This window comes from Calypte anna, chromosome 3, assembly GCF_003957555.1.
Source record: "Calypte anna isolate BGI_N300 chromosome 3, bCalAnn1_v1.p, whole genome shotgun sequence".
In the NCBI taxonomy this organism is placed as follows: Eukaryota; Metazoa; Chordata; class Aves; order Apodiformes; family Trochilidae; genus Calypte; species Calypte anna.
Genome location: NC_044246.1, coordinates 110,334,133 through 110,357,269, shown reverse-complemented (window position 1 = coordinate 110,357,269; position 23,137 = coordinate 110,334,133). Strand labels below are relative to the sequence as shown.

The following is a 23,137-nucleotide window of genomic DNA, read 5'->3' as shown; positions in this document are numbered from 1 at the left end:
GATTCCCCTCTGTTCCTTATGCAATGCACTGCACCTTGGGGTGTTGGATGTTATATCTGCTGAGTCAGGGAAATTTAAATGTAAAGGCATACTTATTTTAAAATAAGGACATAGGCTGCTATTAATATTTAATTTTTTTGCTAGGTAAAGGTGTAATATTTTTTTATTCTTGCAGAGTTTGAACAAAAAGCATTTCCTGAATCATAGTATGAAGTTATTTTCAACTGAAAAAAATGGTTAGTTTTGTGTATGAACACAGTGAATTTGTATAAAACAGTGCAGAGTAAAAGGAAATCACATGACAGCTTCAGATAATAGGTAATTCCATCTACTATGCATCTACTAAGTAAATGAATAAAAATTAAACACTGAGTAAATTAATATAGGTGAATAAAGCCATGCTGCAATATGGGTAACCACCAACAAGATTTATCTATGGTACATGGAAAGATATAGGTCAAGTTTCCTTTTTTTACTGCTTTTTCTTACTTTTTTATGTTTTTTTTACTTCTTACTTTGTTTTCACTTTTTTGTTTGCAAACATTGTTAACTGTAGTTCAGTAAAGTAATGAAACTGCTCTACAGCTGCTTTGATAAAGGCTTTTTGCTGCTGGTCAGTGAATGACACAGGCAAGACTTCAGCTCTGGAAAAAAAAAATCAAATCTCATCAGCCTAAAGGTGTCGCAGTCCAAGACAGGGACCCAGTTTGATGCAAACAAATGTCCCCCTTTATTGAATCAGAAGGCGATATTTATACACTAATCTAAGAGCTAATGCCACGTATACATATTGCTGATTGGTGATTTCTACATCTCGTTACACACGTTTTAACTTGATTGGCTACAAAGCATTTAGCAACAATTAACTAACAAAGCTTATCTTTCACACATTCGAGCTTCTTCGTGGATGTTGCTATCGTGCCGAGTCCCTTAATCTAATTGTCTTGCTTACTCCTTAACCTTCGAGTGTTCTAACGTACTGTTCCTTGTGGTTACAAAATATGCTTTAAGCAGCACTGTCCTTGCACATAGCCCAGGGCTTATGGTCGAATTGTTCCATCAACAATTGTTCGGTACTAACAGTTCGAGATTGTACTGCCTCAATTCCCCCTTCTGACTGAACAAGATAAACTCTTTTCATGGCACGATTGAGCATCCGTTGAAAACATTGGAAGATACAAGGTAGCAATGTTAGCAAAAGCAGGAAAGCAAATAAAGCATAACAGTCTTAACTAAACTTCTTAACCATCCTGTTAAACCCCATCCTGAAAAAAGTTTATCAAACCAGTCCCAATTATCTTGTGATTGCAAATGTGCAACCCCTTCTTTAAGTGATCGTATTGCAGCATGTATAGATTGAGAGTGATCAGAAAGATTCATACAACACATTCCATTAAAATCTTCACAAACATGACCTAAAAGCTAACAATAAAAAGAGCAGTACAACAGAATAGCACAATCAACAATCAACACATAGACGAGGGATCCCTTAGTCAACATATAAACGATCACATGAATTACAACATTAACAAAAGCCTGTTATCAATACAATACGAAAAGCACATTTCACACTGCAGTGGAAGGACTTAAATAACTTTTTAGTATGAGGAAGTTCAGATGTCCACTGGCGCATAGAACCAAGGGGGTAGAGGAGGCTTATCCGACAAAAATTGGTCGGGGGGCCCCAAAAGCGTCCCCAGACCCCTCCTGGATCACAGCACGGTGGAGTCCTGGTTTCCTCCATGGTTGCCAAATTGAAACCTAAAAAACCAAATAAAATTATTTATAGACAAAATTCCAAGCCTTTAAATAGCAAAGGCATACACACTCTTTTTTTTTTTTTTTTTTTTTTTTTCTTTTTTTTTTCTTTTTCATTTTTTTTTTTCTTTTTTTTTTACTCTGTGTTCTCTGTACGAGGAGCAGTTCTCATTCTCCTCAGCAACTTTCAGGCCATGGTCTATAAAAAAAACAAGCCCAGGGGAAGCAATAAAAGTTTGTTAGTGGATTTAGATACATTTTTAGAGGTATAATTATAATAAAGGTCCAAGCCTGCGCTGCCACTGGTGGCCCGAATGGTGTTTGGGTCGGCATTAGCACTGGCGCTTGTGGTTGCGGAAGATTGTGCATCTGCTGATTCGGCATGCAATTTGGTGTCGGAGCGCGGCGCCGACCCACGCTCTGCCTCTCGTTTCCTTGGAAGGCATTCTGACGTTGAAGTATCACATTCCCATCTATATCAAACTTAGAACGGCAGTGGCTATTATAGTGCCGACCTTTTCGACACCAGCTACAAATAGGAATGAGTGTTCTAACTCGACACTGCTTTTGCGAATGTCCCTTTTTCCCGCAACCGTAACAAATAGGGGCGGACCCAGAGAATCTAGGCTGTGCTGGAGTGAGCTGGATATTTTTGAATGCCGCTGCCATAACTTCGTATTTATGTTCGGAAGACCCAAACCTATTACAGGCTTCCATCATTTCAACTAAAGTTGGGTTAGGATTAGGTAAAGTTTTCAAAAGCTTTTTGCAATCAGGATTAGCATTTTCAACAGCTAATTTAAGAAGGAGAATGTTTCGGGCTTCAGCATTATCAACTTGTTTTTCTAGGGCATCCTGCAATTTTGAAATAAAATCCATATAAGATTCCTTTGGCCCCTGAGAAATTGTTGTAAAGGCTTTTTCAGGCTTATTTGCATCAGGGATTTGCAACAAGGCTCTTTTTGCTATATGCATATTATCTATCAATGCCCTTCTCGGAACATCTCGAGCCTGTCTCGCGGGGTCGCCAAACTCAGCCGTACCCATGAGATGGTTAATTGTAAGGGCTTGCAGCTGCTGGTTATCTCCGGCTGCATACTCCTGTAGCAGTTTTTCTGCCGCCGTTCTCCAACGCGATTCCCATAATGATTGTTGCGCAGGATTGAGAAGAAGAGCAGCAATAGATTTTAAATCATAAGGAGTAAGTACATGCCCCTCACAAATGTTTGCAAACAAGCCTTGAAAATAATGAGAGCTTAAGCCGTTTTCTGCTGCAGTGCGGCGAAGTTCTTTTACAATAGAGAAATTCAGCGCGGTCCATTGAGGTCGCCCCTTCCCACCATATATTACAGGCGCAACTATCACGGATCCTCTGTCTTCCTTACGGGGCTTTGGTTTTGGAGGGATTTCAATTAAACAGGCAATGTCCATATTCCCTGCTTTCTGTGCTTCGACCTTAATCGTCGCCCATACATTTCGTGGGTCATCATAATCATCAGGATATAAATCAGGTTCCGAATCAGAATCGACAGGACCTGGGTCAAAGGGGTCTGGCTCCGAATCCACATTCACCATAGCAGCAGTGGTTAGCAGCGGGGGGGCGGAAGGGGGTCAGATGAAGTAGTAGAGTCTTTCCCTTTTAAAGTTTCAAAAAGTGTTCGCCAAGGTGCTAAGAGTTTGGTGGTTTCATTATCGCCCCGTGTAGTGGCATCCCATAATTTAACTCCGACCTCGTCCCAAAATGTAGGGTCATAAATAGAGACCAAATTGATGTCAGAAAAATGCTCACGAGTCCATTTTAAAAGCAGTTTTAGATCATGGCCTGATATAACTTTTTTATCCTTATTAAGTAAAGTCTTTAAAGTATAATAAACGTCTCGTTCTTCTTTTGAACCCATAATAAAAAGAAGTAAGTTTCTCCAAGCTTCACCTACCAATCGCGAGGAGGTGATGAGGTGCGCACCAAATAACCGGCTTCTTCACAGCCTTTCTTCTTCAAAACCAAAGTTCTTGGAGACCTGCGACCGGAAAATCTTCAACCCGAATCACGTGGGGGTCACCATTTGTCGCAGTCCAAGACAGGGACCCAGTTTGATGCAAACAAATGTCCCCCTTTATTGAATCAGAAGGCGATATTTATACACTAATCTAAGAGCTAATGCCACGTATACATATTGCTGATTGGTGATTTCTACATCTCGTTACACACGTTTTAACTTGATTGGCTACAAAGCATTTAGCAACAATTAACTAACAAAGCTTATCTTTCACACATTCGAGCTTCTTCGTGGATGTTGCTATCGTGCCGAGTCCCTTAATCTAATCGTCTTGCTTACTCCTTAACCTTCGAGTGTTCTAACGTGCTGTTCCTTGTGGTTACAAAATATGCTTTAAGCAGCACTGTCCTTGCACATAGCCCAGGGCTTATGGTCGAATTGTTCCATCAACAATTGTTCGGTACTAACAGTTCGAGATTGTACTGCCTCATAAAGGTAAGTACAAACTGTTGATTATCTGGTCTCTGTCAACTACTTACAGTTTAATCCCAAAAACAAATGAGGAGAATTCACTATGCTGGTAATTTCTTGGAGACCTGAGCCAAATCTGATGTGATAAACCCATCTGAGGGGGATTGAAATACTTGCCAGGCCTGTGGTGGCAGGCAGCATGGTGTGGAGATCTCTGCACACTGCTAGGGAGCCAAAGGTAAGATTTACTAGGTGTAAAAATCTGTATGTTACTACATGTCACTACTGCAGTTTTCATGTGTTCATCCTTGCAAATCGTGGCTTTTTGCAAACACTGTAAATGCAACATTTTTAGAATCACAGCAGGGTTTGGGTTGGAAGGGACTGTAAAGATTATCTCGTTCTAACCCCCCTGCATGGGCAGGGACACCTCCCACCAGCCCAGGGTGCTCCCAGCCCCATCCAACCTGGGCTGAGACACTGCCAGGGATGGGGCAGCCACAGCTTCTCTGGGTGTCAGGGTTTAACACTGGCCTGGCAATTAAATAACAGATGCTCTCTATTAATCCCCCTCCATGATAAAGAAAGGAGAGAGAATAAGGGAGAGAGACTTACGGGATGGAAACTAAACTACACAACTTTAATGAAACAGTAATGATAAATAGGAAAAATTACTAGATCTATACAAATATACAGGAAAAATTGACACCATGTTCCTCCTCCCTTTCCCCCAATAACTCATCACCACTGAGGCTGCAGGAGTTTGACTCTTGTGATCCCTCAAATCTATACTGACTATGATGTGTATTGGATGGAATACTCTGGTCAGTTTTGGCCATCTATCTTGTCTGTTCCTCCCCAAAGGAGGGTTTAAGGTGTGACCTTTTTACTCCTTTTCTCCTTCCAGAGAGCAAAATGTTCCTCAGAGCTGAGCAGTGTCCTTGGCTCTGCATACCAGTCTCTGGCTGTAACTGTAAACATTGAGTGTTATCAGTCCTAGAAGCAGACACTGTCTGAGAAACTTGCTGTTAATTTCAGCAGGTGCAGCTACTTACAAGAGACACTTAGCTGAAAGCAAAAGTACAAGACAGAAAATCACCTTTATCGTGGCCCAAACCAGGACACCGGCAACCTGGGCCAGTGGCTCACCACTCTCACAATTTCTTCCCATTACCACACCTACATCTACCCTTGTTTGGCCTGAAAATGTCCCCTGCTTGCCCTGTCACGCCATGCCCTGCTAAAAAGTCCTTCCCCACCTTTACTTTGGCATCCTCAGGTACTGGAAGGTGCCCTAAGGTCTCCTCAGGTCCCTCCCCATGCCGCACAACCCCAGCTGCCTCACAGCTGCTCCCGCCCTTGCCTCACACTCCTGGCCTCTAGACTCACCCCCACAACTCCCGTATCCCGTGGTTGGGGACCCCAGAACACCCCAGGTTGGGGACCCCAGGGCACATTTAGAGGGGAAGAATCCCCTCCTCAGACTTGCTGACCGCGCTTCTTTTAATACAACCCAGGATACGCTGAAAGTTTTATTTTTCTCCCTTCCCGTTCTGTTCCTCCCCGTAACCCGGACGGCACGACCCCGACCGCCCTGCCCACCTCCAGCCGGCAGGGGGCGCTAAGCGTGTCTCGCTGCGCCTGCGCAGAGCACCCCCTCCCCCCTCCGTCCCTTGTGCGCCTGCGCGGCTCAGTCCCGTCCCGCTGAGGCGAGCAGCGGTTGCGGCCTTTAGCCGCCTCTTCCCCGCAGGACTTGGGAGCTTCTTACACCGCCAAGATGCCGCGGATTATGATTAAAGGCGGTGTGTGGCGCAACACCGAGGTAGGACTCCGCCTGGCTTTAATCCCCCAGACCCTGAGAGCTGGGGCCTGGTGTGTTGTATGTGGGGGGGGGGGTCGTTAGCGTTGGTGCGCAGGCGCTGGCGGAGGGGTCGTGGTGCGCATGCGCGGCGGGTCCGTGTGGTGGTGGGGACACTTTGGGGTCTTTCAGGGCGTAAAGAGTTCATTATTTCCAGGTAATGTGTCCCTGGTGGGCTTGAGCCCTCTACTGCCCGGGTCCTCCTCCTCCTTCTCCCCCGTCCTAGTGCGCAAAAGGTCCATTCGGTGATGTTGCTCCTGACGGGAGCTGGGGAGGACAGGGAGCTCAGCCATGAGTGTATCCTGGCCCCTTTTTCTCCTGACAAACCCTCCCCACAGACATGAATGTGTCTTATCCCCCTTCCACCCACGAGAAACCTTCCCTAGAGCAGCTAGGGGGAATGCAGGGGCATTATTGTTATCAGAGGTGACCCTTTTGTAGGCTGGAGTGTGTCTTCTGTATAGGAAGGGTTCTTATTTTGGATTCTGGAATCTCTTGCCCTTGGGGACTTTTCCAAATACAAAAGTGGTGAAGATGGGTATGAGCTCTTCACCTGTAGCTTAGCCTGCCTTGTACACAGAAATATTGTTCAAAATAAACTCCTTTTCTCCTATTTGGGCTGTCATGTGCATTCAGAACTGTAAGTGACCATGCAAAAAAAAAAAAAAAAAAAAAAAGATGTGAGAAGTCAAGGATGTCAGTTTTATTAGATGCATGTTTAAAGCAAAAGGAGGTACCCAACATCCTGTAAAATACAGAACTCTGTCACTGCATGCTGTTAACATAAGGCATTTACATAGTTCCAAATAAGCAGTGAGGAAAAAGAAAAGAAATATGAATCTACCATCTCTTTTTAACCACTTGTGACATGTCAGCTGTTTGACAGGAGGCTGCTAAGTTGGATAGAAGGAACTACTGTGTGCTTACCCTGTTCTTGCAGTCTTATTTCTGGCTTATTTTGGTGGCTGTGTCAAGAAACAGCAACGGGTTAAATGATCATTCATTCATTCACTCGTTTTTGTATACCAGAGATTTTTACTTTTAAAATTAAAATCTTGATTATGCATGCAACATTAATTACACAGAAAGTGGAACCAGCTCATATTGGGTCAGTCAAGGGAGGTGATTCTCCACCTCTGCTCTTGGGAGACCCTACCTGGAGCAATGTGTCCAGTTCTGGAGTCCCCAGCATAAGAAGGACACAGAGCTCCTGGAACATGTCCAGAGGGGAGACACTAAAATACTCAGGGGCCTGAGAACCTCCCCTGGGAAGCCAGGCTGAGGAGGTTGGGGTTGTTCAGCCTGGGGAAGAGGAGGCTCTGAGGTGACCTTAAAGTGACTTTCAATATTTGAAGGGGGCCCACAAGGAAGCTGGGGGAGGGCTTTTTTGCACAGATGTGTAGTGAGAGGACAAGAGGAAATGGTTTAAAACTTGAAGTGTGGAGTTTTAGGGTAGCCACTAGGAAAGAAATCTGTCCTGTGAGGGTGGTGAGATGCTAGAACAAGTTGCCCAAGGAAGCTGTGGCTGCCCTCTCACTGAAAGTGTTCAAGGCAAGGTTGGATGGGGCTTGAGGAGCTTGATTTAGTGGGAGGTGTCCGTGCCCATGCAGGGAGGTTGGAACTGGTTGATCTTTAAGGCCCAGTCCAACCAAAACCATTCCAGTATTCTATGATCTTCAGAAGAAAAGGTGAAAAAGGAGCAGCAGTGCTGTGCTCTTTCCACTGGGTCAGCCCATCAGGTGAAGTTCACCGTGCTCTCCTCTGCTTGAGCTCAAAATTTCTCCTCTGTGACTTCTTGTATTCCATAACAGTATATTTTATTCTTTTTTTTAAGGATGAAATCCTGAAAGCAGCTGTGATGAAATATGGCAAAAACCAGTGGTCTCGTATTGCCTCTTTATTGCATAGAAAATCAGCAAAGCAGTGCAAAGCCAGATGGTGAGTGGGAACTGCTGTGTCTGGCAATATGAGATTCATAATGAGTGGGAATTTAGACATTACCACAGATTAATTTATGTGCACAGAGGAACAATACTTTACAGATTGTTTGATTTCTGCTATTGTGAATAGTTCAAATTCCTGTTGCTTGAAAGTAATTGAACAACAGTAGCCAGATGTTCTTTGCTACTGACTGCACTGTTAGCAAGTGCTGGATCACTTAAAGTAGTGTATATGTAGGTTTTAATCAAGCAGTATTACCTATGAAATAAAAGTAATATCTTAGATATATTAATATCTCTCTCTAATAAAATTAGTATCTTAATATCTTAGAGATAATTTTATGACTTTCCATAATGAAAGTTCAGCTTTGGGATATGTGTTTAGAAATAGCACTGTGGCATTTAATTTATATTAAAAAATAGAAACTTAGTTGAATGCAAATACATGCAGTACTTAATCAGACAAAAGTTTCTCAAGTACTGAACTGCACATAGTTATTACAATACATCTGTTGAAAGGTAACAGTCACTGGTGCAGTTAAAGATTAGTGAGATAGCTGTTAAAAGGATTCAGAACAAACCAACCTACACTTTTTGGTACGTTTGGTTGTTGTGATTTTTACTTTAATTTTTCTGGATAAGTGTTGTGACTCTTTACTTTGCCAGAATAGAGATGAGAGCAGAAAGAAGTGGCAATATCTGTGTGAAAAGTGGTGAATAAATTATACATTTCAAAGCTCAAACACGTCATAAAAATACATTGCAGTAGCTTCTTTTTGTACAGAAAAAACTTGTATGAAATCTGCATGACAAGGTTTTGAATTCCTGCTAAGATGATTTGGTTGAACAGTGTTCTCAGTGCAAGACAGACCAATGGATAACTTGGATCTGTCATCCTTAATTTTTTTATTTTTTAACAGGTATGAATGGCTGGATCCAAGCATCAAGAAGACAGAGTGGTCACGGGAAGAAGAGGAGAAACTGTTGCACCTGGCCAAGCTCATGCCAACCCAGTGGAGAACCATTGCTCCCATTATTGGGAGAACTGCTGCACAGTGTTTGGAGCACTATGAGTTTCTGCTGTGAGTTGCTGTTTATCCAGAGCTACACACTGGGAAAATCTGCAGTTTGTTGTATGGATGTGTCATTCCCCACTCTTGTGGTGCTGAAGTTTCAAGTTGATCAAGTCCATTTGTAAGCAAGTCCATGAAGACTCTCTCAGTTGATGTGTCTAGCTTGAAAAAAGCAGCTCTGAAACTGGGGAGAGCATGCTCAAATAGACACCAGTGTATATTTTCTTGCTTCTGGTGATTCTGGCCTGAGGAGTGTCAAGATAGGTGCTTTTTATGCTCTTCCATTTCATTTGTTTAGGTTTATTTGTGTATTTTTTACTGGCTGATAAGTATGAGTGAGAGAAAAGAGAAACATAAAACATATTGTCATGAGTTCTCTCTGTATGCTCCAGAGGGTTTCAGTAGACTGTGAGAAGAGAAGGAAAGTGATCTCTTCCCTTGTGAGCTTGATTAATTCTGGTGTGATTGAGTATAACAGCATATTGAGGAACTCCTGATTGCTCATTTCTTCACACTGCTTGAGTTTTTGTTTGTACTGTTAAAGATTTAGCTGAGGAGAGTTCTCTGCTATTAGTTTTGTCATTATTGTATTTTACTTAATACTTTATTTTTTGAATAGGGTACTCTGTTGACTTCTTTCTATTTTTAATTTAAGATTATGTTAGGGTACCATGGTACATAGTACAAGGTTACTTCTTTGATCAGTCTTTGGTGACAAAGAGCCTGTTGTGACATACATACAATATTTTTTTAGGGACAAAGCTGCTCAGAGGGACAATGAGGAAGAAACTGCTGATGATCCTCGGAAACTTAAACCTGGAGAAATTGATCCAAATCCAGAAACCAAACCAGCCAGGCCAGATCCTATTGACATGGATGAAGGTAAGACAGGTTTTTACCACTTCTGGCAGAAATGTGACCTCTTTGTTTTTAATTTTAACACAGCCTCTCTACCCTGGGTTTCTCTTGTCTCTGCCCCTCCCTCCTATTTCTTTTCTGGTGGGTTTTCTCTTATTTCTATAACTGTCCAATCAGTTACACTTTTCCAGTTTTCTTTTTCATGGTGTGTTTCCTGCCTTCCCATCTGTCTTTGTCATCTGTTGATGACTGACTATTCTTTGACAACTGCTCTGCTTGTTTTCATTCTTACTGCTGTATCTTCATCTTTTCCTGTCAGCCAGTACCTCTTTCCCCTCCCCCTCCCCAGATAAATCCCTGCTGAACCACAGGGGAACTACAGAGCTTGCACATAGCAATGTTATGAATTATTAAAATGGTCATTGCTGAAATGCCATTAATGGACCAGTGGTGGTTTTGACCAGTCACAGGTTTACAACTGTAGTGCTCTTGAATTGGGATGTAGACACAATTAACAAGTTCTATGATAAAGTAATTTCAGATGAAGCTGTAATAAAACTGTAGTTTCATTGGTGTGGTTAGTTTGCCTCATTATTTAGATACTTTGATTTGCTTTAGAAATGAGTTTACTTATTTTCAGCATTAAGCATATTTTCTTAAAGTCGTTTCACCTGTCCAATGATTTATAAAATGTATTGGAGCAACCTGGGGAAGAACAGTTCAGTGACCATGCAGAATGCCTGTGGCAACGTTTCAGCTTTGAATATTGCTTTTTGATCTTAATGTCACTTTTTTCCTCACTCCCATCTTTAACTGTATCTGCACGATTTGTAGATGAACTTGAAATGCTGTCTGAAGCTAGAGCTCGTCTGGCTAACACACAGGGGAAGAAGGCCAAAAGAAAAGCCAGAGAGAAGCAGCTGGAAGAAGCTAGGTAAGCATAAGCTGAGTTTCATCTACTGGGGCTGCTTTTTTATTGACTTTATTGAATTTTACAGTTCATTAAGTCAGGCACAGCCTCGTGTCATTGCAGAATCAAACTTTTTGATAGTCACTTATGACAGGAGCTTAATTCTTGTGTAAATATGTACAGCCCTATCAACAGCAGTCACTGCTTAAAGTAGTACCAGATCTTAGGATAGAGGAGCCACGGGTGGGTGTGGGCTTGAAATCACTCATGATTTTTTCCCCAGGCGGCTTGCAGCCCTCCAGAAGAGACGAGAACTTCGGGCTGCTGGAATTGAGATCCAGAAAAAGAGAAAAAAGAAGAGAGGTGTAGACTATAATGCAGAAATTCCATTTGAAAAGAAGCCTGCCCCTGGTTTTTATGATACATCAGAGGAGAACTACCAGTCCCTGGATGCAGATTTCAGGAAGCTACGGCAGCAAGACCTGGATGGAGAATTAAGATCGTAAGTGTGTGTGTGAGATGCTGAGGAGGAAACTGTGTATTTGCAAAAAACCATCCATTTATTATGTGCTGAGTCTTGGAAGTGTCTGAAATATAATGTGAGCAGGAGCAGTATTTTCAGTGGGAGAGATACTAATGCAAGATGCTGCTGCCTTTACAGTCTCCTGTATTTTTTAACTTTCTCAAAGATGTAGTTGATCCTTTTTCCTTGAGAATGAAGTTTCTCATGCACATTCTTCTCTTTAAATGGAAATCTTAAGATTTTTGAGGTTCATTTCCTTTTAGCAGTAGATTTGCTTGTGTGTTTGCAGTCGTTTCTCCAAGTTATACCACTTTTAAGATTGCTCAGTAGAGCAGATTTTACTTCTTGTAGTATTACTTTTGATGGAATTGTTTTTAGGTAGAACTTCTTTAAACGCTTAATTTCTCCCCTCTCACAAAGAAATCCAAAAGCACAGGGTTAAGAAATTAAATGCCCATCTTCATTAGCAGCAGTGTGGCACATGTTTAATGGCACAGTTGCATTTCACTCCTGCCAACACAGTTTTTAGCTGAGAAGGTAGGATTATGTATGATTTGGTTTATTATCTTGGTATATAATTAATTCATACTGTACAGCTCTTAGTTCAGAGGGTCTGGTAGGAGCTTCAAGCTGTATTACTAAGCTGTCTGACTTCAGTGCTGTTTGAAGAAAGTACCATTTTCATTAAATACTGAAGTGAAGATGGTTCCCATATCTGACAGAAAATGAGGGACTGTTCACCTCCTCTGATTCTTGCAATCTTCCTATGTAAATTCATGGTCAATCTATATCAGCAGACCATAGCTAACAACTTCTGCATCATGGTTTATGTCAGCATATCCCACTTTTAGGGTACAGGCTTTTTGTTCTCTGCTTATTTGCTGCTCTGTGTGTTCTAAAATGATTCTTTTATCCACAATGACAGTGAAAGGGAGGGAAGAGAGCGCAAAAAGGACAAACAACACATGAAACGGAAAAAAGAGTCAGACTTACCTTCAGCTATTATACAGACCAGTGGGGTGTCAGAATTTACCAAAAAAAGAAGTAAACTGGTGCTCCCAGCTCCTCAGGTAAGCAGTGGGCTGATCAGTAAATGACCTAGAAGGCCAGTGCCAATTGGTGGTTTCTGTTTCATCAAGTTGATTTTGGTGTTGTTGTGTTTTTACTATGTCTTGGAATTTTTTTCTGTGCTGAAAGACGAGCAGACTGAAGTCAGTACATGCAGGTGGAAGATTTATCTTGGAATGGTTTTTAAAGTAGATTTGGGGGAAGAGGTGAAGGGAGGTATATTGGGGTATTATATGTTTAAGCCTTCTGCAGGGTATAAGTGGGCTCTATTTTGAGACCATGACACTTCACAAACTGGTGGGTTTTTCTTTAGCTGGTTTGAGCATGCCAAGTGTGAATGCAATTCACATCTGGGAAAGGGAGTAGTGATGAGAGGAGACTTATTATGTAATGCTATTAAAAGAAGTGGAACGTGCTTCCTGACATGGCAAAAGTTTAAGTTTTTCTAAAGGTGATACATTGATTGGTATTGTTTTTTCTTTTAAAGATATCTGATACAGAACTTGAAGAAGTTGTGAAGGTGGGCCAGGCAAGTGAGATTGCACGCCAGACTGCTGAGGAATCTGGAATTACAAACTCAGCTTCCAGCACTCTTCTGTCTGAATATAGTGTGACCAACAACAGCATAGCACTAAGGACTCCCAAAACTCCAGCAGCACAAGACAGAATACTGCAGGTAGAGTATAAATGCACAGAATGGGTTTTAAGTTTTAATGCAATGATCAACTGAATAGAATAAGCTGTATTTCAACAGTTTTTCTTTCATGATAGGAGAAAAGAGAAATTTCCTGACTGCAGATCATGGCCAAAGTCTCTGTGCAGTGTTTGCAGGAGTGGTCACATTCATCTTCAGTTGGAGGACTCAGATATCACATATGTTGCAGTATTATGCATATACACAGTTTTGTAGATGTTCTAGTGATCTTCTGTGAATATAGTTGCTCTATGCAGTAGTTTATTACCTCTGCTAATTTTCAATGTCTTAATTCTTCATTATAAAAATATTAATAATAGAATGGTATTAGTGAAAGTCTGAGTTGAGTCATGGACCTGGAACATTCTCTTTGGACTGCAGTTTGGGTAAACTTCATTGGGGTTGGATTTTTTCCCTCTGAAAATCAGGATCCTTGGAATGACTTGACTGTTCATTAATAAATCTTGCAGATTTGTGGAGTCTGGCAGACTGAAGGAATTTATAACTCATATTTGCAATTCCAATTTATAATACATTTCACTGGAAATGAAAATCCCTTTCAGAGAAGCAGTAGGGTTTGTAAATATCTGTACATGGAAGTTGCAGTTAAGAAGTGTTAAACATTTTCCACAAACTGATATTAAAATGACTCTTCAATTATTTTTACTGCTTCTGACTCTGTTAAACATGTACAGTAGAGTGTGACCCTGAAGGTGTTACTGATGTACTGTGTGTCTTGTCTGTTACATAGGAAGCACAGAATTTGATGGCTCTCACTAATGTGGATACCCCCCTGAAAGGAGGTCTCAACACACCCTTGCATGAAAGTGACTTTTCAGGGGTAACACCACAGAAGCAGGTTGTTCAGACTCCAAATACTGTGCTTTCCACACCCTTCAGGTAAAGTAGCCTTTCTTTTATTGCATGCTTGGCTAGGCATATTTGTAGTGGGGTGGACAGTGTGGATTTCAGCATGTGAGAGAGTGGGTCATGATTAGAGCTTTAAAACAAATTAACTCATTTTTATTTCAAGCCCTTTTACAGCTTTCTCCTTCTCTGTCTTTTCACAAGCTCAGCCACATCATCTTCATCTATATTTGCACAGTCTGTAGCTCACTGGAGTTTTGGTCCAAACTGAGGTTTTATGTGGTCTGGAGCAATATAAATTATACTGGAGTAATACAGGAGTATAAATAGTAAGCTGGAATGTCACTCTCTATGTGGATCCCTGCCTTTCCAAAGTATTACCTCTGAAGCAAAGGTGTGGGAGGTCCCTTAGCCAAACCCACACTGAATTTTTGAAAAGCTGAAGTAAATATTTTTTAAGCCATATATATCCAAAATAAAATATTTCTTGTATTGCCAATCTAAATAGTATGGAATTAATTGCTGGTTTAACTCTTACAGTAGGTCCTGAATAAATACCTAGCCCACAAATGCCAAATACCATGCTGCTAAAAAATATTACACTCGATGCATTTTTTTTTTATCTGTCAATTTTTTCAACTTGGGTTCTAATTTTACTTGTATCATGCTAATAGGAAAAGGGGAGAAGGAAATCAAAAGGACCTTTATGGCAGCTTTTCAAAAGCAGCTTTGTAATGTTGCATAAAAGCTGTGTGCTTTTTTAATTGGATCTTCATACCTTTTCTGGAGATTTCTTGGCGTCAGTGTGGTGCAGAACAAATGTAGAGTTTGGCCTGGAGTGATCTGGCTGTTGGCTTGGGTTATTTTATATTAAAACAAAATACATAGACGTTATAGGGGGGTTTTTTTGTGGTGTTTTTTAGCTTCAAAGTTCAAATTTGCACATGTAAATGTGGTACCTGTGTATTGAATTGTTTGCAGAAATGCTGCATCAGTGTGAAAACAGAAGATTTTTAGCAGAGAGAACAAAAAATCCATTAAGTGGTTAAAAATAAACAAAGGGAAGCCATAAATCTTTAAGGAGGTGGAATAGTGAAGTAGAGCCATCATCATATTTAGCTTAAAAGAGCAAATATACAATTTAAGTACACCATTTTTTCCTTTCATGATATGTGTATTGGAGTATTTTGATGGAAGGATTTAATGGAAATTTTTGCCTTGCATTAGGTCAGTTGATTGGTTGTTTTTTTTCACCCCCACATCCTAGTTATAAGAATTCTTTTGTAACAGGGTTTTAAACACTGCATGGAACTGGGACAGCTAGAAAAAAAACAACCTGTTTATTTGCCCCTTACTTGGAAATTGTTCCTTCTAGGAGGTCAGCATAAAACTTTTTCTACTAGTATAGTCAGCAAACTAAATATATCCTATGAAACATTCATTTGAAAACAAAAACTGATTTTGCTGTTTCTTGTGGGTGTCATCCTGCAAATGATGATAACCCATCTTGCCAAACATCAGGTGCTTAAAAGTAATTACTGCAATGTAATTGCCCCTTCAGTAATCAGTGAAAGTAAAGAGGCATCTTCAGAGTGATTCATTCAGTTGTAAGATGGGACAGCTGTTAAGCCAAATGAATTTAGAGTGAATGATTTGCCACAGGTGGTAGGGAAATCAGAGCTTGCAGTTAAGTCCTGGTCACTGTATCCGAGAGTAATGCACGGTGGTTGAATAATCTCTCAAAAGTACCAGTGGGAGACAGTGTTGATGTAGTTCCTCAAACATCTCCTAACAATGATGTGCCTGAATTCCAGCTTGACAGATTCTTGGTTACACCTTAGCAGATTTAAACAATATATTTTTTTTATTCTTTTAATTGCATATTATGGTTTCACTGCCTCGCAAGAAAAAAAACATCTAGATTGAATTTATTAATGGTATTTATGTAACTTTTGGCAGCATTCAGACTTCTGTAAGTAGATCTCTTTAGGAAAAAAAATAACTTATTTGTACTTCCTCTAGAACACCTTCTCATGGACAAGAAGGCTTAACTCCTCGTGGAGGGCTGACTCCTAAACCTGTGGTTGGGACAACTCCTGGTAGAACTCCACTGCGTGATAAATTAAATATCAACCCAGAAGAGGGAATGGCAGATTACAGTGACCCATCTTATGCAAAACAAATGGTAAGAAGTACTTTAGAATTGGAAACCTACAGGATCTTTTCATCAGTCCCTCCTGTTGACAGCATTGAGCTAAAGGAATTTAATTTTTGCCATTAGAAGCCCTTGGGTTTGAGGTGTGTTAATAATCTGAGTCCCATCCAGCCTCTTTCATCACCTTTGATAACAGATGTTTCCATTCTTGGAGATTCATCCAGATGTACCCTGCCAATTAGACATGGTATAAAAGGGCAGATATCTAATAGGTAGCACCTTAGGAACTCCTTTTGTATGGCTGATTTTGCAGCCTTAACTGCTGGTTTGGTTTTCTCCCACCAGAGCAATTGACATTTTTCTTTTTGGGCTAGCCAAGGGTATCCACCTCAAGTTTTTGGCATGTTTTCGTATAAAAATAACTATTCAGGTTCAGAATTTCAGTTTTTCTCTTAGCTTAAAGAACAAGGTTAATCCTTATATTTACTTTAGTTCTGTCTTAGCCACTTTTTTTAGTAAGAAGGCTTTTTTTGACTGCTAGAAAGAAAACTGGAACTTCAGTTTCCTGATGGACTGTACTGTTTTCCAGATCTGGTGCTATTTGTCTCATTTTCAAACTGTGCTACCATTGCCAGATTTGTGAGCAACTGCAAGGAAAAAAAGTTCCAATTAGGCTTGCAAATACCCCCGTGTCCACCCCATGTGGATTCATTTTCACATACTCAGTTTCTTGAAAGGTATTTATGCAAGTCTCTACTGTCGTACTGAAACACAGGCAAGGGTGCCCTGCTATTTTATTTGAGTGTATTTTTCATTACAAGAGGATTTCATACACTGTCTTTAAGAAAAATATTTATTGGCAGGTGATGTTATTTTTTCATTGTTCAGCTCTATTAATATAGATTGATGATATTTGATTGTATTGCATGATGAATCCAGAAGCAATTATATCAAGAATTATATCTTGGTGTCCTTTCAACAGGAGAGAGAGTCTCGTGAACACCTTCGCCTTGGACTGATGGCCCTACCTGCTCCAAAAAATGACTTTGAGATTGTTTTACCTGAAAATGCAGAAAAAGAACTTGAAGAACATGAAGTAGATGAAACCTTTGTAGAAGATGCTGCTGATATTGATGCCCGTAAGCAGGTAGGGGTGTGTGTGTGTGATGAGGTAGTGCCTTTTGTTTAAAACAAACTACATTCCCTGTATAGTTCCTGTGTTTCCTACCTTTTTAGTAGAAGTGGTACAGCTTCTACAAGATAACACTGTAAAATGTACTAGTTTCTTGTGCTGCCATCTGTATTATACAGACAGTCTAAATCAGTTTTATCTCTAAAACCTTTTCTTAACTTGATAATGTAGGACAGGTACATACAAATTCAGGCAGGCTGGTGGTACACAGACAGAAATCTGCCATGGAGTGGATTGGTGTCCCTGTACTTGACTTGTACCACAGGATTCCCCAGACATCCAGTTGTGAAAGGGTCACCTTTTTTGTTTCAGAATCAAGGAAGGCTGGATGAACTGCTAGCTTAAATTCTGCTGCTTAAAAAGCTATACTGGCCAGTAATTAGAGGCACTTTGAATTTCTCTGTTAATAAGAACAATATCTTTACCATTTATTGCTTATTCTGATTTTTGTGATGTAAATCTAGTTTTCTTATATACCTCAAATAATTTCTTTTTTTTAGTTCAGAGGGGTTTTTTCAATGACTGTGCTTTAACAAATGAAGAAATTATTTTTAAAAAATCCTGTGCTCTGGTATCTTCTAATACTATAAGCATTTTCCAGAATTTTATTCCTAGCACGTGCTGTTAGGGAGGAGCACATTATATGCATATATATGCATGTGCTGTGCATACACACCCTAATAAAATTCTGAATAAATGCAGGTAAGTTATTTGTGTAGAATAAAGAATTTGAGTTGTAATATACAAGAGAACAGAGTTCTTTCTTTCAAATGAAGGAGTGACATGGCTGACTTTAGAACATGAAAGATGTGCATTGTTTTTAGAATTTTTAGACAACATTGCCTTTTCATGTTATTTATTTCCTGAAAGTGTAATTTCAAGAGCATTGTCATGGTTTTGCACTCTCACTATTGCTATTTTAGTAAAGTAGTTATTTTATGTCAATGAAGCAAATGATCAGGAGTCTTGGCTGCAAATTTAAGACTCTTTTTTTTCTAGTGAATTTTATGTCTGGAGAGTTAGAGCAGTTGTCACACTTGATGTGGAGAAATTGTAAAGTCTGCTGGGGTTGAAGCTGAAGAGAATCTGATGCCTGGAAATGACTTTTTAGGATAACTGCTCTTAGAGTTATTCTGCTGTCCTCTTTACTTCAGAGGCAATACATATGATGTCATCGCATTGTTTGGCTCTGGCACCATAACATGAAATCCTTATACTTAATCCTTATACTTAAAGGAATGGTTCCTGCACTAATCAATTAGTTTTTATATCTCACACATTTTTAGGAAGCATCCAACTGTGTTACAGTAGTTGGAGTAAAACTTAGCTTTGTTTCTCTAGGCTCTTCGAGAAGCAGAACGTGCAAAGGAACTGAAGAGAATGCACAAAGCTGTTCAGAAGAATCTGCCACGGCCCTCAGAAGTAAGTGGAAACAAAATTCACTCTTAAGGGAAAAAGTAGAAATAAAGGTTCTAACCACTCTAGGAGGAAATGCAGTCTAAGTTGATCACGAGAGAATGAAATCTTTGAGAATGCTGATTTCAGCACTATGGGAAACTTTCACAGTGAAATTGTCATGAGGTGTATCATATGCACAAATGAAAGATTTTTGGCACCTGTTCTGCATTGTTTAGCTGATATATACCTCCATCTAAGGATGAATTTAATATCAATTTCATGTGATCTTGGTGTATATGATTTTTATGAACTTTTGTTATTCCTGGGCAGGTTAATGAAACAATACTGAGACCCTTAAATGTGGAACCACCTTTAACAGACTTGCAGAAAAGTGAAGAGCTGATAAAGAAAGAGATGATCACTATGCTTCATTTTGATCTTTTACACCACCCCTTTGGAGAACAGCCCATTGGTAAGAAGGGGAAAGGCCCAGGATTTGGAAGCAACAATGCAGAACACATGGCTTACTTGGAACAAAATCCTTATGAGAAGTTCTCCAAAGAGGATCTCAAGAAGGTGAGAATTATGTGACCTATTTACCAGTGACCTAATGTCTTCTTCTGTAATCTAGCAAAGAACCAGATTCAAGCCTGCACAGAAGTTGGTTGTACACCTCCAGGTCATTGCATGAAGAGCCATAAGGATAATAGAAGTGCACAATGTATTTTCTGAGAACTAATGTTGATCTAGGAACTCAGCAGACTGATTGTTGTGCTGCATTTGTCCACAAAACTTTGAGTGTGTTGTGTTTGTGTATCATTTTAAGTAAAGATAGGAGCTATAATACCCCAACACTTACCAAAATCTACTTGGCTGTTTCTGGAAATTGATGTTAAATCATTGAGACATTAATTAAGTGTGAATATCCATCTTCTGTTGCCTGTGTAGTTGGTTAATCCAGAACCAATAAGCCTTTTTTTACTGCGCTGCAGACAGTGGTAGCCCCTGTAGAACTTGGAGCAGCAAAACAAGTTGTTTAATTATGCTTGTCAAGCCTGATCCAACAGAGCTGTGGTAGTGCAGAGCCTGCTGGGCTGTGGCAACTGATCTTAAAGTGTACCTGGTAAAAAAAAGTGCTGAATAGGCATGAGAGGTTGTTGCTGGATGAAATGAGTTGACTGTCTGGGCACTCTGTCCTGTTTTGCATTGTAATCCCAAGTTAAATAGTGGTGCTCTACCAAGGGTTCCGGTTCGGGTTGTTCATTTATTTAAGCAGCTACAGATGTTGCCTTTTGCTGCCAAGTGACAGACAGTTCAGACACACAGTGCTGTGGTTAGGTTTTTCAAAGAGTTTCACCTGTGAAGTTGTGCCAGTAACGTTTGACTGGATGCTTATAAGAATAAAAATGAGGGAAAAAAAAAATCACGTGCCACCAAATCATCTGTTTTATGCAGCCTCCTGCTGTCTAAGTGTTGTGTTCTGACAACAGTTGTGGTATCTACTACACCTAAATCCCATATTACTTTAAAGTGACTCTAAAGATATACAAGCAGATTTTAAATCCATCTCCTTGACCATATCTGACAAATGAATCAAGTGCCTCAAATGAGAAACAATGAACAGTATGTACTTCCAATGTGCTTTTAAATGAAAAATTATACTTCAAGATTTCTGAGCAGGAGAAGTTAAAGATGGAAAATGCAGTTAGATCATGAATTATATTGCCCTGCCAGTGTCAAATTGTTCCCTTAGGAACACTCTCTGAGTGCTTTTTCGGGTTGTTTTGAAGTGCAACGAGAATTGGGTTTTCGATTGCTTCCCTTAAAGCCTGTTACACAGTCCAGTAGTTTTTGTCTGGAAATTTTCTTCCCAGCCCCTGGAAATTTTGCCTCCTAACTGATGGGCAGAAGTGTTTTGCATAGTTGCTTCTGCTTCTGCTGTAACATTCAACATAATATTCCTTGTTTGTAGAAAATCAAATTAAAACAAGGAAGTTTTCCTATCTCTATTCTCTCATCTGTGGCTTGTTTAGTTTGTTTTATTTCTTTATAAGTTTTACAACATCTTCCTGCTAAAATCCCTTCATAAAATACCTGTTTCTTTTCCTAATGTGTAGTGCTTTTTGGGGGAAGGATCAGCAGTGGTGCTAATCACAGTGTCCTGAACTTCTAAAGCTGTGAAACTTTTCTGGTGCCACAACTAAACATCCTTAAGGAGTCACAGTGCACAAATTGTGGCTAATTGAAAGAGAACCTTTATAATATTTAACTTTGGTAGATGTGGTTTGAGCACTCATGTTTTATCTGCCTTGACCATCAAAGACAAGTAATTACATTTTCCTTTCCCCATTATCCCTGAAGTTATCTAATCTGATGATACTTGAATTACTTCCTGGACAATGTACTGTTGTAAAACAAAAGTCTGCATGTAGTGAGGTCTCTACTACTGATAGGGAAGTTTGTGGTGCACATATAAATCCTGTTGAAAGGGAAGACATGCACTTCCGACCAATTAAAACCAGATCCACAAAAATACTTCAGTGTGGGTTGGATTTTTTTTGTGTGTGTTTTTTTTTTTTAAAAAAAAACCAAAATTGGAAAGACCTGGGTGCCTTTATAGCTTTGTGGACCAGGCTTTTTGAGAGAAATATTAAGAATTGTGAGAGCAACATGAAATTCACTGTAAACTACACTGGAAACAGAATGATCATATTTAGTAGTAGTTCTCTAGCAACAGAATATGTGATAGCTCAAGTCAGGGTAGTATTTCCTGCAGTGGAGCTTACACAGCTCACCCGTTAATATTTAGTTTATTTTCCAGGTTGTGTGGAGAAAGCAAGCAAAAGGAAATGAAAAGTGATTTTTGTTTCATAGAACAGCTGCTTCTGTCTGTACAGTTCTCCCTCCCCTCAAGTTTCTTGCTTTTATCTCTTTTCTTCTTCAGCAAGATGAATTATCTAGCTGTGCCACAGCTTTCATTAGCTACAGTAGAGTGATGTCAGGTTTGGTCAAATTATATAAAATGAAGCATAGTTGCACCATGAGTAGCTTTCTAGCCTGGGTTTCATTTTATAATCTACAGCATCTGTGTTAGATTTCATAGTTAGCTTAACCTGATGGTGAAGTTTTTTTCCTCATGAAAAGAGAAACTGCCCCCATGAATTGCATGCTAAAGGTTTGAAAACAAGAAGAATTCTCTTTTATCCTGTGTATTGTAGCTGCAGCTTATTTCTCATCATTTCCAACAGGCACAGGAACTTCTGGCACAAGAGATGGAAGTGGTAAAGCAAGGAATGGGGCATGGAGAGCTCTCAAGTGAAGCTTATAACCAGGTGTGGGAAGAATGTTACAGCCAAGTGTTATACCTGCCTGGACAGAACCGCTACACCAGAGCCAACCTGGCCAGCAAAAAAGACAGGATAGAGTCACTTGAAAAGAGGCTTGAGGTCAGTCTTGCTTTATTTCTCCTTTTTTTTTGTGCACCCAGGTGTTTGTTCTCTTTCAAGTTTCTCCTGGTGTGTTTTGTTTCCTTTTTTTTTTTTTCTGTATAAGTTATTGGTTACTTTATAAATCATTCAGATCTTCAATAGGATTCCTTCAAAGAGGTTGTTGAGGAATTCTCCTAGAGAGTTAATAGATAATCTTGAGGTGTTGCAGTTGCCTTTCTGTCTACCTCCTCCTTTCCTTTAAATATCCCAAGAGTATTCCCCCACACGGTTTCTCTTTGCAGTACTGGCTGTAAGGCTGCTCATCTCACCCACTTCATTATCAGCTGCAGAGTAGGTCAGGTTCTGCTCTGATTTGACTCCATAATGGTTTTTTTCTGTTTTCTTAGTCTCTGCTATGAGCAGCTCAGATAACCTTTCAAGTTTTGCACTTTTCCCTGATAGTGGCCAGTATGAGATATTTTAGAGCAAGATGCTTTAAAAGAATGTCTCTGTCCCAAAACTCTTGTCAAGTTCTCTTTCCAACTTAATATTTGGTTTCTTTGTTGCATACATATAAGTTCAGATAGTCCTGAATTCTTGCCAGACTCACATCCTCTGCCAGTTCCAGTGATTCCCTCCAAAAAAAGAGAACAATGGATGTTTGAGATCCCATTCCACGTTCTCAGGAAATGGTAGGCTTCCTTACGAGTGATTTTTAAACTCAAATTTAGAGTTTGCTATTGTGCCTTTGCCCAACTAATATTTTCTGCAAGTGCAGAACAGCAGAGTTTGGATAGCAGCATCTCATGATTGTGTCCATATGCAATTTCAGTCGTGTGGCAGGGCACTGGTACTAAGGAACTAAGAACTGGAACTACATCTGATTTGTAGAATACAGCATCCTCCCTTGTCACCATGCTTTGGTTTATTGAAAATGCAGTGGTCAC

At 40.1% G+C, this 23,137-nt stretch overlaps 1 protein-coding gene across 1 annotated transcript in view; it reads left to right on the top strand.

Annotated features, from left to right (window-relative positions):
- Positions 1–5,886: 5,886 nt before the first annotated feature.
- CDC5L (cell division cycle 5 like) overlaps positions 5,887–23,137 on the top strand; it is a 32,949-nt gene continuing 15,698 nt past the window's right edge. Inside the window, exons 1-14 of the mRNA XM_008499829.2 lie at positions 5,887–6,048; positions 7,919–8,022; positions 8,945–9,106; positions 9,852–9,979; positions 10,790–10,889; positions 11,149–11,367; positions 12,314–12,458; positions 12,944–13,132; positions 13,902–14,050; positions 16,040–16,202; positions 17,155–17,319; positions 18,706–18,786; positions 19,093–19,338; positions 22,011–22,208. Coding sequence (XP_008498051.1) covers positions 6,004–6,048; positions 7,919–8,022; positions 8,945–9,106; positions 9,852–9,979; positions 10,790–10,889; positions 11,149–11,367; positions 12,314–12,458; positions 12,944–13,132; positions 13,902–14,050; positions 16,040–16,202; positions 17,155–17,319; positions 18,706–18,786; positions 19,093–19,338; positions 22,011–22,208 — 2,094 coding nt within the window. The 5' untranslated portion in view covers positions 5,887–6,003. The remainder of the gene's footprint in view (positions 6,049–7,918; positions 8,023–8,944; positions 9,107–9,851; positions 9,980–10,789; positions 10,890–11,148; positions 11,368–12,313; positions 12,459–12,943; positions 13,133–13,901; positions 14,051–16,039; positions 16,203–17,154; positions 17,320–18,705; positions 18,787–19,092; positions 19,339–22,010; positions 22,209–23,137) is intronic.